At 40.2% G+C, this 16,191-nt stretch overlaps 1 protein-coding gene across 1 annotated transcript in view; it reads right to left on the bottom strand.

Moving 5' to 3' along the window:
- The window catches only part of PRUNE2 (prune homolog 2 with BCH domain), a 251,945-nt gene that overhangs the window by 92,496 nt on the left and 143,258 nt on the right, over positions 1 to 16,191 (bottom strand). Inside the window, exons 7-8 of the mRNA XM_060236548.1 lie at positions 7,034 to 7,192; positions 7 to 6,634 (exon numbers count right to left, since the gene is read on the bottom strand). Of these exons, the coding sequence (XP_060092531.1) occupies positions 7 to 6,634; positions 7,034 to 7,192 (6,787 nt within the window). The remainder of the gene's footprint in view (positions 1 to 6; positions 6,635 to 7,033; positions 7,193 to 16,191) is intronic.

Here is a 16,191-nt window from a genome sequence, read left to right on the forward strand (position 1 = left end):
AACAACCTTGTTTTATTAGTGACTGTACTAATTGCTTACCATTGGCCATTCCTCTGACTCCATCTGCTGGTGAATCACTATTAATTAATTCTGTTTCGTACTCAAATCCCTTCAAAGAATCAGTTGATTTTGGAGTCATTTCAGATTCTAGCAATAAAGATCCCCAGTCTTGGTCTTCTTGAGAATATTCCCCAACCTTGTCATTGGCATTACTGGGTTTAGATTCTGAAAGGTTCATTTCAACTCCACAAGTTGTTGAATCAGTAACACCTGGATCTGTTTCATGTTTAAATTGTTTCAAAACATTTGAAGGTTTTGGAGGCTCATCAGATTCTAACAAAAGTGATCCCCAGCCTTGATCTTCTTGAGTAAATAATGCAACCTGTCCTTTGTACTCACTAGCGTTACATCCTGAAGAGTTTATTGTATTTGCATCAGTTTGTGGGTCAACCCTGTTAAGTGACCCCCAAGCTTGATTTACTTGAGAATATTCCGCAATCTTATCTTTAATGTCTTTACTGTTAGATTTTGCAAAGTTTGTGTTACCTTGCTGAAAAGTAAATTCTGTGGCAAATGATACATCAAATGGAGAAGAACATGCTAATGACGATTGTTTACTGAGTGATTCTGTAAAGCATGGACTATTATTCTCTTGCAAGTTTTCACAGTCTTGTACAAAATTACTAGCATACTGACTTCCTGTACCATTTAGACAATCTTTCCCCTCCTCTTCTTGGGAGGCTTGTGCTGAGCATATCTTTATGAATCTTTTATTTGTGTCTCTTTCTTCTTCTAGTTCATTATCTAGCATTGTTGGATGATTTAATATGGTAGATGAGCTACTAATAATTTGCGTTTCATTGATGCTCTGCTTGCTTCCAACTTTACTTATACCAATATACAGGTCTGTTGCTTCCCATTTATCAGCCATTTCTGTTGTATTCTCAAAGGCTGAAATTTGATTGCTGTCGGGAAAGTTACTAAATACAGAACTATCAGTGGACAAACCTGGAACAACATGACCTTGGTGCTTAACTGCGTCTTTGGGAGCCAAATGTTGCTTTTCGTCAGGGCTTTTATTTTCAACTTCATTGCCTTCCATACTTGGGAATACTGTTTCCAAAATATCAGTACGGGAACTTGTCAGAGATATTTGTTCAGTACTGGGTTTGTTTGTTACATTAGAATCCTGGAGGATATTGTCCCTTCCAATTTCAGATGGTTTTTCAGTTCTAAAAGGCATGAATTGGTAGGGCTTATCAACCCCGGACTCATCATTAGTTAAGAAACATGAACTGCTTACTTCAGTATGAGATTCTTCTCTGCCAACCGTTAATTGTTGTTTAACAATGACTGTGTCTTCACATACATCAGATGGTATAGGAGACATCTGAGTGGCTTCTTCAGGCTCTGCTAGAATGGAAGGTTGTGCATAAGTTTGCTTGCTTTCATATTCCTGGCAAACATCAGGACTGCTTGAGGATTGTGAACTGCTATCTTGATCACAATGATTTAATATATCTGGATTTTCTCTATTTGTTCTTAAGATGAAAGGCTGCTCAACATCAGTCCACAAATCAGGATCAACAGTGAAGGCCTGCAAAGCCCCCGGGGTATTATTTTGTAAAATATCTGGAACAAATTCATTCTGCTGAGGTATGCTATCTTCATCACGCATTGGGCTGAAATTCCTTGCTGTTTTTAAAGGGTCAGATTGAGATTTTTCACTAATGTACAAAAGATTTTGGTCAAATGGATTCGTGTTAATTTCACCTGGGCAGTCTGATGTTACATTCATATTATTTCTTAACAAACCTAGTGCTGGATCTGCATTAGTACATGGACTTAACAGGGTTGACTGACTGTCTTCTGGAATAGATGGCTTAACAGTATCTTGATCAACATCAGCTTTAACAAAGGACTCTTCTTTTACATCTCCTTCATCATTGCACACTGGTGACAGTGGGCCATGTTCTTCAAAGGTTACAGCATCACAATCTAATCCATCTTCTTTGGTAACCAATAAGCATTCTTCATTTGTGTGTTCATCTTTATTATTATATTGAATAAACTCATTTTCTTCATTAGCTGTATCAGCGAAATTCAGTTCTTTCAGTTTTTCATTTCTTTGATTATATGCATCATTGGCATTGATTACTACATCACTAACCTGAAAGTCATCAGAATTAAATTGTTGATCTTTCATCTGTCTCTCATTATGGTTTTGTGAGTTCCACCATTCTGAAGAATCATCTGGAAATGCAAGAGCTATGCACTTTTGATCTTTTCCTACTACATTTTCTGAATGACACTGCAGTAGTGCGTCCCATGCATCTGAACTCTTGGAAGTAAAATCTTCTTCATGATTTACTGCAGTATTTTGTGCATTATAATCATGCACTAAACATGAATTCCAAGAACATGTATCATGTGGTTGTTCATAGGAAGTACTTAGAGGTATTTTATCTTGAATTGTTTCCCAGTGTGCTGAATATTCAGAAACTTCATCAACATCCTTCTTCCTCAAAGTGTTAGATGTATTAACATCTTCAGAATTCTTATCTAATACAGCCATGTGGACCTTTTTCTCCAAATGAGGTGGAACACCAGAACGTTTTGAATCAATGTCAAGATTTGTTTCAATAGATTGCGAACTGTCCCAGTCTCTAATATCATTAACGGTATCCTCTACTTTGTCCAGGTATAAACCTGACTGTATCCCTGCTGGATAGACATTTGAATAATCTGAATACTCATCTATTCCAGGACTAGATAGAGATGATTCTGTATCATCATCCACATGTGCATTCCAAAGATCTAAGTTTTTAGGAACTTTATGATCAGTGCTTGCTTCAGAATATTCTTGGCTTTTATTCTCAAGGTTTTCTTTTCCAGATGCTTCTAACTTGGTATCATTTGGGAGATCCCAAACATCTTCCTTTTCTTTTTGAGTATTAGCTGTTTGTACATTGTCCCAAATATGCATATTTATAGAAGAATCACTTATATCAGGGCTTGTTGCACTTGAGTGTGTATAATCATGAATGGAACCATTGCAAGGGTTGTCTTCCTTGTAGGTGTTTTTTGTTGGAATATCTAATGGAAAGTCAATATCTGATGTTTCAAGGTCTTCACTTATCTCAGGACTTGTTTCAACAGATTGCATCTGTTCATTCACTGATACATTCCATGCATCTAGAATTTGGGACAATTTATGGTGAGGTACAATATCAATTATTTTCCCATTTGAAAGCTTATTTTCAAACTCCAGACATTCAGAAGTTTCACTTCTCTCAAAAGAATCCATTTCACATGGCAATGTATTATTTGTTTCATTCATATTTGAACAATCTAGAGATTTAGCACATTCTGCAGATGGATTCTGTGGGATTTCAATGTCTTGATTTTTGCCCTCCAAAGATATTTCATGACCACTGCTCACTTTTGAGATGTCAGGAGTTTCTAAGTCAAAGCGACAAATGTTCATGGTAGGATCTGATTTTTCAAATAAAAGTTCCTGATTTTCTCGTATTAATATTGATGTTTCATGTGACAAAGAACATGATGACTTCACTAATTCATTCCATATCTCTTGGTTGTCAACAATTTCCATTATTGAAACCTGTTTTTCTTGGCTATTTTCCCCTCTGGGAGAACTTGACGAAAGGCTTTGCATCTCAGGAATCATTACACTCTGGGCAGATAGACCTTCATCAAAATGTTTAGAATCTAGTGGAGATTCTTCATTAGAATCATATTTTGAGTCATCTGCTATGTAAAAATTTACCAAATGTCTGGTATCTTCTTTAGGAAACACAGGAAAACATTCTGAGTTGTCATCTAAAGATATTTTCTTTGTTTTTGTGATGACAGGATGAACCTGATTGGAAAATGGCATAGTTGCTCCTGATGGTTCTGTTCCTACTTCTAAATTTTCCGGTGAGCTGGGATAATCAGAACCTGTTCTGATTTCCTCTGATTTATTAACATGTGACAGAGGGAGCAGAAGTGGCAGTGGTGTATTATCATTTTGTATGGTGCTATTCTGAATATTGTTGATTGTCACTTGTCCACTTTCTTCATCTGTTAGCTTACTTTCCTTGACTCCTTCTGTTGAAGTAAATGAAATATTACTGTGTTTCCTAGCAGCCTGTTCATTCTGTTGAAACTGTTCACCCTCTTGGTTTAACTGTATATCTGGAAGTTTGTCTTTCTTTACTTGATCTCTAAGTGAAATTGTATTCTCCAAGATACCTGTTTCCAAACCTAAACTCCCTGATTGCGTATGCTCAGGGATGACTGTGCTGCCTATTTCAGCTTCTCCTGCGAGTATGCTATTACTTAGAGCTAAGTCAGCATTTTTTTGTTTAGAAATCAGCATCATTCCACAGAATTCAGAACTAGAAGGGCTACTTCCATCAACACTGTAGTTATCTGGAAAATGTGTGTCATCCTTTTGCACTGATTCAAGTAAACTTGTGTTAGTGTATGTAACCAGCATGCTTTCAGACTGTACAGCTTCCATTTGGGCTTCATTAAATGATGATTTCCATGGGCCTATCTTTTCACTGTTTAAAAGGGATGGGCTGACAGGAGATGGCTGTGATAACAATTTTTCCTCTGCTACATCATTTGTTTCAGGTTCACCTGAGCTTGAATTAATAATATGGTCAAGCACTAATTCTCTTTCAGAATGCTGGTCTTCACCTTCCCTTTCATTCCCAACCCCTGTTGGAGATACATAGGAATCAGATGAATAATTTGTATCTGGGGGAGAAACAACCACACCTTCATATGTATCTGATGTTATAAAGTCTGAATCTCTGTATGACAAGAAGGGATCTTCCCATGGCATAAGGTTTCCAAGTATTCCTTTTCTGACGTCTGTGTCATTTACACCACAGCTGTCTGTAGTGTCAAATTGTTCTGGCTCATGTAGAGTGTTGTTTTGGTGTTCCATAGATAATTTAACATTCTTCTGCATGTCGCCAATATCAAATATCATATTTTCAGAAGTTTTGTGTTTTTCTGTTATATTACCTTGTTCCTTACTTTCAGATCCTAGATCTACTTGGTGGTTTAGATTTTCAAACTGGTGGTCTTCTGAGAGTTCTGGTGACTCTGTTATACCACCTTTAGTCCATGTATCAAGATTCCTTAGTGAAATCTGATCAAAATCTACTTGAACAACATTCCATATTCCTTCTGCATGTCCAGAGCCATCATGGTTAACCTTTGTCCAAGCATTTGGAGAATTTGTCTTTATGTATCCAGTATCTGATCCATCATTACACCATGGGTCAGATATTACAGGAACAGGTTTACAGGACTTCCACATGTTAGCAAAGTCTTCCTTTTGTTGTTTGTTGTTTTTCTGTTGATAGTCTAAAATATGTTCATTATGGGATGGACTAAACCGGTTCTCCCAAATATCTGCTCTTGAATATTCAATATGTTTTCGTTGTTTTTGCAAACATACTGAATCTGAAGCCCTTCTGTCAGCCTGCTGTCTCAGTAATGCACTTGTTTTATAATCTTTCCATGAATCAGGACTCTGAAAAACAGATTCTGGTTCCATTGAATTCCATGCATCAGCATTTTTGGAATCTAAGTCAAAGCCATCCCACCAGCTATTACATTGAACATGAGATTGAGAATTGTTCACAGGATCAATTTCAATAATTTTTTTAATTATATCCTGAGGATAAAATACAGGTGGCCCACTAGCTAAAGGTGAGCTTTCCACAAGGCTGTTCATTGGAGTTGGTGGGGTTCCCTCAACATTTTTCAATACTTCTGGACAAGAGAAAGAATCACTTTCCAAGTCAACTACACTAGGATTTTCTTTTATATGGCTATATGCATCTTCTTCATTTGTTGCCATTAATAAATCAGTTGAATAATGTTGATTGTCCTGTTCTGATATATTTGTCTCATCGGTTACTTTAGAATCAGACAGTGGCTGTTCTTCTGATGATCCACTATCATGGAAGAAATCATCGGCAGAGGAACAATCCATAGAATGAGAAGACTCAATCTGAACTGCTGCTACTGGTGCTAAATCAAAATTGAAAAGATCAAAATTATCACTACTGTTTCTAGACTGAGCATTTTCTTCTTCAGCTACTGCTCCTTCAGGAATGGGACTATAGGAATCAAAACCAGAAAGGAAACTGTGATGAGATGCAGCACCTTCTGCTACTGGGCTATCATCACTAAGAAAAACTGAGCTCTCTTTGGAAGATCTGCTACTTCTGATAGTAGCCAGTCCACTGTCTGGACTCACAAGATCAATGTTAACATCAGCATGGGCTTGAGCATTATGGTCTTGTGGATTTTCTATAAAGTTTACAGCATTTGGCTGTGGTTCAATATCAGAACCATACAGCTCCATAATACCAGAAGACCCTTGGGAAAGTGGGGCACTCCCAGCAACAGCTTCAGTGGAAGATGTTCTACTGTTAGAAGCCATTTCTGGATGTCTCCTGCTGATAACATCTTTCATTAATAGAAAAATTTCATCACAGTTTGCTAAAGAATTTTCTTGTTGATAAATGAGAAATTGGTCACGTCCATATTCAAGGGGATCCAACTCCAGGCAAGGATTCTGACATTCTTCTAACTCACAGCAAATCTGTTGAGAAAGAAAAGGACACCTCTTTAATTGCTGTAATCTACATATAATTAATGTATATTTAATTGGATAATTATTGCCAAAATAACATATTTTACTTTCTATTACCCAAATTGTTGATTGTTCAGAACAAACTTTACGGAATACATTTTTTCTGAAGGAAAGAGAACTGATAACTTATAGTTACCATAACAGTCTTTTTTGTTTGGCCAATGCATGTTTGCATTATTGTTTATAGATAGACATAAGCACTGGTTATTCTACAGGCTTTCAACAGATACAAAAATTTTAAGAATGTCACTTATTCAATGTTTTTAAAATAACTAATGGTAAAATATGAAATACTGTATACTATGACACAGAAAAGATTAACCTGCATTCATTCTTTAATATACTTGCCTGATTTCCAAGCTCCATGTTTTCTGAATAAACTGCTATTTGCCTTTTTTCCTGTCCTCCTTCTGATATGTAGCTAGCCAAAATAACAAGGACATCAAAATTGTATTTATCTACAAATGCTTTCAGGTCTCCAGTCATGTTTCTGTGAAGCAGGCAGTCCTGAAATATGACAAGAGAATTAATTTATGAAGGAATTTTGATTAATATTCATACTTGTGCACTTCCAAAAGGACATTACTACATATTTTTATTGACAAGTTTTTTTAAAAAAAATTACTATGCTTACTGTAGTGGAGAACAGAAAACCAGGCATTTTAAATTATGATTGATACTTCTTATGAGGGGAGCCTCAATTCACTGTGGGCCCCATTTGTGATCCCACATGGTGGGGAGAGCCAGAGGGACAATGAATGGCCATTGTGGCCATGTGCTTCAAGGCAGAGAGAGTGTGGGGGGGGGGGACTTGGGGGCTAGGCAGTAGCAGTGTCTGGAAAAACTGGCTCTCCCTTTCCCCAATGAACCCATGATGGGGGCTGAACTGGGCCCAGGAGAAGGGGAGGGGATGGACCACCATGGGAGGGTAAAGCATGCTGTGCCATCCAGCCTCCTTACCTGGCCAGGTGGGATCTTTTGCTCATCCATCCCTCCCTATGTTTTGTGCTTGAAAGGAAGAAGGATCCTAGAGTTTACAGGTGACCCCACTGAAGATGGTTATATTTTTAGAAGTGTGGGTTATGTTTTGTTCACAATGACTGCTGCTTTATTTTTTGTCACAACTTAAGGTGGTATCAGAAGAAGAAGGCGGCATTGGATTTATACTCTGTCCTCCACTCAGAGTCTCACAATCTCCTTTATCTTCATCCCCCACAACAAACAGGTAGGTGGGGCTGAGAGAGCTCTCACAGAAGCTGCCCTTTCAAGGACAAACTCTATGATACCTATGGCTGACTCAATGCCATTCCAGCAGATGCAAGTGTAGGAGTGGAGAATCAGACCTGGTTCTCCCAGATAAGAGTCCACATACTTAACCACTATATCAGACTGGCTCATCAGCAGCATGGGGCCAGATCCATTTTAGGAAAACTGGTCTTCATGCCTGTTTTCCTGGTGCATGGGGATCTCCTTGGGCTGAGGACTTTTAAGGGGTATGCCCACCTTAAGGGCTGCCAATAGGTCATGGGGCAGGTCCAGCTCAGGGGCTGCCAATGGGTTATCCTCAAACCCAAGCAGCAAGGGAGACCACTCAGTGGTGACTGTCATTGTGGAATCCAGCAGCCTGCTATCCCATGGTTTTCCCCATACCAGCAGATGGTCTGGGTGGGACCAGGTACATCAACTGGCAGGTGGCTCAGTCAATTCCAGGATCTGTTGGACCCATCCTATGCCAAGGCTCCTTACAACTGTAACCAATAAAAAAAGTTGTGGTCAATTTATTTCACAGTCTATTTCTAAAATGCTGTGTGTTGTTGTGTTATTAGTAGTAGGTGTAAAGGGGTCCTTGCTATCACTGCCGTCTCCCCATCTTTAGGCACTAAGGTTGCAAATGTGGCTGTTCAATTGAAATTCTCTTGTGTGCATGTTTTTGCATTCCCCTGCAAAAAATACTGTTATTAAAGATGTACCTGATGTACGACACTAAATGCACCACACTAAAAATTGCGTGACAGCTATGGGGAGGGAGAGAGGGTGAAGACTTTCCACTGGACTGAGAAATGTCTAGTCTGGGAAGGGGCATGTACTGAACTATGAAGCAAAATCCATCAAAGATTTTTCCCTGTTCATGGTTTGTAAAGAAAAATTCATGACAGGTCTGCAAACTTTTAAAACTGTTCATGGTAGTTCATGGCAGGCCTCATTTGGGGCTGGAGCTCTCTGGAGGGGGAACTCTGGAAGCCCATGCCTGATCTTTCCATTCTATCCTATGGTCCCATAGGATAGATTGGAGAGATCTGGCCACTGCTGTGGTGCAATACTACAGAAGGGGTTCTAAGCTTTAAACCCCTTCTCCAGGATCACGCCACAGCTTCAGCCATGGCCCAATCTCACCATTCTATCCTATGGGACCATAGGATAGAATGGAGAGATTGGGCTGCAGGTGTGATGCTACAGAAGGGAAGACTCAGGAAGACTCAGCATGGGTTCTGTAAGGGAAGATCTTGCCTCACTAACCTGTTACAGTTCTTTGAGGGGGTGAACAAACATGTGGACAAAGGGGACCCAATAGATGTTGTTTACCATGACTTCCAGAAAGATTTTGATAAAGTTCCTCATCAAAGGCTCCTTATTAAGCTCGAGAGCCATGGAGTAAAAGGACAGGTCCTCTTGTGGATCAAAAACTGGCTAATTAATAGGAAGCAGAGAGTGAGTATAAATGGGCAGTCTTCGCAGTGGAGGACGTAAGCAGTGGACTGCCGCAGGGCTCAGTACTGTGTCCCATGCTCTTTAACTTGTTCATAAATGATTTGGAGTTGAGAGTAAGCAGTGACGTGGCCAAGTTTGCAGATGACACTAAATTGTTCAGTGTGGTGAGAACCAGAGAGGATTGTGAGGAACTCCAAAGGGATCTGTTGAGGCTGGGTGAGTGGGCGTCAATGTGGCAGATGAGGTTCAATGTGGCCAAGTGCAAAGTAATGCACATTGGGGCCAAGAATTCCAGCTACAAATACAAGTTGATGGGGTGTGAACTGGCAGAGACTGACCAAGAGAGAGATCTTGGGGTCATGGTAGATAACTCACTGAAAATGTCAAGACAGTGTGCGATTGCAATAAAAAAGGCCAACACCATGCTGGGAATTATTAGGAAGGGAGTTGAAAACAAATCAGCCAGTATCATAATGCCCCTGTATAAATCGATGGTGCGGTCTCATTTGGAATACTGTGTGCAATTCTGGTCACTGCACCTCAAAAAGGATATTATAGCATTGGAAAAAGTGCAGAAAAGGGCAACTAGAATTATTAAAGGTTTGGAACACTTTCCCGATGAAGAAAGATTAAAATGCTTGGGGCTCTTTCGCTTGGAGAAACATCGACTGCGGGGTGACATGATAGAGGTTTACAAGATTATGCATGGGATGGAGAAGGTAGGGAAAGAAGTACTTTTCTCCCTTTCTCACAATACAAGAACTCATGGGCATTCAATGAAATTGCTGAGCAGTCAGGTTAGAACGGATAAAAGGAGGTACTTCTTCACCCAAAGGGTGATTAACATGTGGAATTCACTGCCACAGGAGGTGGTGGTGGCTATAAGCATAGCCAGCTTCAAGAGGGGGTTAGATAAAAATATGGAGCAGAGGTCCATCAGTGGCTATTAGCCACAGTGTGTGTGTGTGTGTGTATATATATATATATATATATATATATATATATATATATATATATATATATTTTGGCCACTGTGTGACACAGAGTGTTGGACTGTATGGGCCATTGGCCTGATCCAACATGGCTTCTCTTATGTTCTTAAGGGGTTTTAAACTTTAGAATGGAGACATCAGGCCATGGGTTTCCCTGCAAGTCCAGCTGATTTGCTGGCATAATTCAATTTACATAGAGTTATACAAATGAGTTCTGCTAATGAGCCCTGGCACTTATTTTTTTTAAAAAAATAACCCCTGATTCATGGATAGAGCACAAAACAGGAGTTTAAAGTGACACTCTAAGTCCTTTAAACCCTTATTTTCTGTTCTCTGTGAAAACCACACACAAAACAACAACAACTGAGTTGCAGGGAGTGCCTATTCCCATTTGCTCACCTGTTTTGGGCTGTCTTTAAAGGACTGTCTTTAAAGGGATGGCCCAAGACAGACTTAAACAGCTGAGCAGTGGGGATCAGGCTGCTCTTTGCCACTAAGTTGTTTTTTGGGCTTTCTGCAAACCCCTTTAAAGGGACTGTGGTCCTTTTAAAAGGGGTTTGCCGGGCCAAGAACCAAGACCTGTTTCGTTTGTAAATGAATCTCCTGGTTTGCTTAGTGGTTCAGCCACAAACCACAAATTGACATTCACTGCATGTTTTCAGTTTGTGCCCACCCCTAGTCTAGCTTCCCGCTCTAGCCTCTCCTATAGATTCTTTAAACTCACACAACCCACAATCAAATAATAAGAGGGACACATGCTTTAATTAAAAGATTGGTAGTGAGTAAGTTATGTGTTCCCTAAATTCAATTTATTTGGAAACCTGCTAGAGGAAGGCTGCTGTAATTATTTGTGAGGTAAACAGAAATCACTTTCCCCTAGATATTTGACTAGACAGACACAGATAAGCAATAAAGATTTCTTTAACAGAAAGCAAAGTAGTTATAGAGTAAATGTTGTTTGTGAATGGCTTCAATATATAAAGTAAAAGTAGCTTTCAACTTTACCCCCAAAGGCTATGAACTTTTCACCAATGGGAATAAAACCTTGTAGCTGAGCCTCAAGTGAAAAGCTGAAGTGAGATTAAATTCCTCTTTCTCCAGACAAGTTACCTCAACAGGTTGAAGTTTGCTCTTTTATCACATAGAACCTGTACACATAAGATGGGAATATAGGATCCATAACAAGATGCTTGTTTGTCTGACTGAAATAAACTTTCTCCCTAAACCAACACCAAACACTAATTAAAGCCAAACAAAAGCCTGGTTAAGTTGATGCTTTTATTCAGAGCCACAATATCCAGAACACAAAAAGACTTTTTTCACCCATCTTAAGCTGACTGGCATACTGCTCCCATCCAGTGGAATTCCACGACTGGCTGACAATCATTTGGATATGTATAAGGTCAAAATCACAAGGATTGGTTCAGAGCTAAGAAGAAGAGGTGGGACTTTTGAGGATGATTACCTCTGCACTTCTAAGAGCACAAAAATGCTAAAATTTAAGCATACATAATGTGTAGGCAGATGTTAAAGATGTAAACATTATTTCTCTTTCTTGAAAACAGCCTTAGTATTAATATACCCCTATGATAACTGTGAATTCAGATCTAGCCTTAAATGATAATAATATTTACTTAACAGAATAATTTCTTATTCAGAGCTTTTTCCAAAAATCAGAGCTTTTTCCTAAATAGTTTTATCATCAAGCATAATTTCCAAACTTCAGCTCCCACTGCACAACCCTAAATGTAAAGACTGATTTACATTTCTTTCACATTCCATTGAATACCACTCCCAGGAGAGATCCCTGTGCCTGACATTGTGAATAAAATTTTACATTTGGTAAAGGAAAGGAGCAGCTCCCTGAAACTGTAAGTATACTCGTCCTCTCAAAAGTTTGGCTGCAATTCACTATGGGATGTAGAATTACATCCATTTTCTAAATGAATCTTTTTAAAATTCTCAAATCTCTAGAAAGCTGTTTATAAAGCCACCTTGGTTTCTTTAGGCTCCTCCCATTTTCCTTCTCATAGGAATTGTCTGTGATTGTCCCTTCATTATTTTGCTTTTAAGAATCTCCTACCCCTCTTGAACTTCCTTCTCCTCAAGTATTTCTGACTATGAGATTCTCCCCAGAATAATTTTCAAGTTTGTTAAAATTTGCTTTCCTTAAGTCCAGCCTATATGTCTGACGTCAGACTACATACAGCTTTACCCTTCCCCAAGACTCTAAATTCCAAAATTACATAGTCACTACTAACTACTAACAAAATATTTTCACCTTGTCAATTATTTCTTCCCTGTTGGTGAGAATCAGGTCCCCTTGTTTCCATCTCTACTTTCTGGAAAAAGAAGTTATCAGCAAGAAAAGTCAGGAATTTATATGACCTTTCTTTTTAGCAGAGCTGGACTTCAAACAGACAGGGCTTTTTTGGTAGAAAAAGCCCAGCAGGAATTCATTTGCATATTAGGCCACACCCCCTGACACCAAGCCAACCGGAACTGTGTTCCTGTGCGTTCCTGCTCAAATAAAGCCCTACCAACAGATAATCAAAATCTCCCATGACCACTGTGTTCCATCTCTTTGAGAACATTGTAATCTGTTCTAGGAGAGTCGCATCTAAGTCTTCAGTCTGACTTGGTGGTCTATTGCAGAACCCCACCAAAATATCACTATTATCTCTTACTCCTTTTTTCCCAGAGATTCACAGCTGAACTTCTATGCTCAGATTCAGGCATTTCCTCACAAGTATATACCCCCTTTACATATAATGCTACTCCTCTCCCCTTCCATATTTGTCTACCCCTTTTAAACAAGCAGTTTCAGAAATGCCTATTAGGTCATAGTCCCCTTTCTGTATTACAGCTTCAAGTTCTTCCTACTGGTTTCTCAAACTCTGCACATTAGTGTAGACACATTGAAATCCATGTTTTATGCACCTAAGTTTTCATTTCTGTACATACCTGGGAGTTAATGTTGCCCAGAATATGTGCCACTCCCTGCATAACTTGAATGTTCTTATCTCCCATTATTGGCATCATATTAAAATTTGAATTTTTGTCTCAGTCCCCTTTAGGATTTAGTTTAAAGCCCTCCTTACTAGGTTTGCAAGGCTCTTATCAGACACATTTTTTCCTACCATGAGGTGCAAACCATCTCCCGACAAAAAAGCTTCATCTTGAAAACAAACCATGGTCCAAAACTCCAAACCTTTTTGCTGACACCATCTACATAACAAACCATTATTTGCAGTATTCTTCTTTCCCTTCCTAAGCCATGTCCTTCAATAGTAAGAACTGATGAAAACACAACCTGTGCTCTCAGATCCTTCACCTTTTTACTCAGAGCCACATAGTCTCTTTTAATAAGTTTTGGGCTCTGCCCAGCAGTATCATTGTTCTCACATGGGTGAGCAAGAAAGGATAATAAACTGTGGGCTTGATGAGTCTCCCTAACCTTTCTGCCACATCCTGGATGCATGCACATGATAGACTGCATATCTCTCAAGATGACAAGTCCAGTTGGTGCACTTTAGCCTCTACCCCTTCCATAGCGAATTCCCAGTTACCAAGACATTCTCCTATACTGGGGAACAAAAACTTGAGTCCTCTCATCTATAGGGGCTTGAGAAATTTCCTTCAAGCTTTGGGGAGGCTGGGGGAGTAGTTCTTGTTCCAGTGGTTCAGAATCAATATTTATGGTAAGATCCTGAAACTGATTGTTTAGCAACAGAGACAGAATGTCTCCTGATTTTCCTGTTCCTTTAGGTTACATTCTTTCATGCACTCTTCTCCTGTGCTGGATGCTCCTCCATTTACTGAGATACCATTTCCTTCTCCTCCAATTAGCCAGCCAACAGAAGTTAATCTTAGCTCTCCTCCCCTAGGTGATGCCAGGCTAAAAGTCATACATAGTTTCAGGCAAGGCAGATGAGCAAGCAACTCATGGCCCACCGGAGACTGTCAGATGAGAGTGGTTGTGGCATGGCGGCTAGGGTTGCCAGGTCCAATTCAAGAATTATCTGAGGGCTTTGGGGGTGGAGCCAGGAGCAAGGGTGTGATAAGCATAATTGAATTCCAAAGGGAGTTCTGTCCATCACGTTTAAAGGGATCGCACACCTTCTAAATGCCTTCCCTCCATTGGAAATAATGAAGGATAGGGCCACCTTCTTAGGAGGCTCACAGAATTGGACCGCCTGGTCCAATGTTTTTGAAATCTGGAGGGTGTTTTGAGAGGAGGTGCTGAATGCTATGCTGAAAATTTGGTGCTTTTACCTCAAAAACAGCCCCCCAAAGCCCCAGATACCCACAGATCAATTTTCCATTACACCCTATGAGAATCAGTCTTCATAGGGTATAATGGAGTGCCCAGCAGACATTTCTGAAGCGGGGGGAGGGCCTCAAAACCGGGAGATCTCCTGCCCCCCCCTAGGGATTGGCAGCCTTAATGGAGGCTGAGTAAATTGGACAGACAGACAGCTTATTAGTACTGACTATAATAACAGCCAGAAAAGGCAAGAAGGTCATGGAGGCAACCATTGCCTTTGGTACTGATCCACACACTCTGCTACTCCTAGAGCTTGCTGCCTTGACACTTGACTCCTTGCCTACCTTGACCCTTGACTCCTGGACTGGATTTGGAACCCTGGTTCTTCTGGACCCTTGACTCAGACCTGTACTGACCTGGCTATTCAGTTCTGACTACTAGTCTGAACTGACCCCTGTGCTGTCTGGCTCCTTGACCCTGGACTGGGCTCCTGATACCTGCTACTGCCTCGCTTGCTGGGCTCTGAAAGGCCCTTTGGGAGGACCAGACCATGACACCTGGCAGCCTTTTTAAAAATTTCATCCAACTGTTATCTTTATACCACATAACATTCCCCAACTATACTCCAGTCTGTTCTATATTTTATATTTATTATCTGAGCTAGTCTACACCTGCTTGCCAAATTAGGCAATTTACATGCAAATATGAATGAATGACCAGTTACATGTTTCCATCTTTAAATTTATGTTTTAACAAAACATGTCTTGATACATTTGGAGTTTAAGCAGCACAGACAAATTGATTTACTCATGTTTGCCATTTCTCAGTACTTTCATTAAAAAAAATAAGGTAAAGGTAGTCCTCTGTGCAAGCACCAATCATTTCTGACTCTGGGGTGATGCCACATAATGACATTTTCACAGCAGACTTTTTGCAGGGTGGTTTGCCATTGCCTTCCCCAGTCATCTACACTTTTTCCCCAGAGGTCAAAGGTATATTCATAAATACTGTTCACTCTGCCTATGCTTCCAAGGAAGCACCTGCTGATTACTTTAGCCAGTTCTGCCACTTCAGCCAGAACAAACAAAGCCTAATGCTCCTCTACAACTTGCATGTTAGGACATCATGCTCTGCATGGTTCTATTATTTCCACATTTGCTTCTAGTTAGATTAATCATATTGTAGAACCATTGAGAAGCTCCTGACCATTAGCTACAACGTTGCCTTAAAATACTGGCCGTTTTCCCACTCACGTTTTACTGGCGCCACGACCATCCTGACGCCGGCGAATCTGCCTGGATTTCGCAACAGAAGCGCCGGCGCTCCCAGAAGCGCCGGCGCTTTCCGTCGCTAAGCCAGCGCAAACGTTTTCCTGCATCTTTGCGATTTCCGTTTGCGCTGGCTTAGCGACGGAAGTAGCCGGCGCTTCTGGGAGCGCCGGAGCTTCTGATGCGAAATCCAGGCAGATTCGCCGGCGTCAGGATGGTCGTGGCGCCAGTAAAACGTGAGTGGGAAAACGGCCACTGAGATAGTGCATT

This window comes from Heteronotia binoei, chromosome 4 (assembly GCF_032191835.1).
Source record: "Heteronotia binoei isolate CCM8104 ecotype False Entrance Well chromosome 4, APGP_CSIRO_Hbin_v1, whole genome shotgun sequence".
Classification (NCBI taxonomy): domain Eukaryota; kingdom Metazoa; phylum Chordata; class Lepidosauria; order Squamata; family Gekkonidae; genus Heteronotia; species Heteronotia binoei.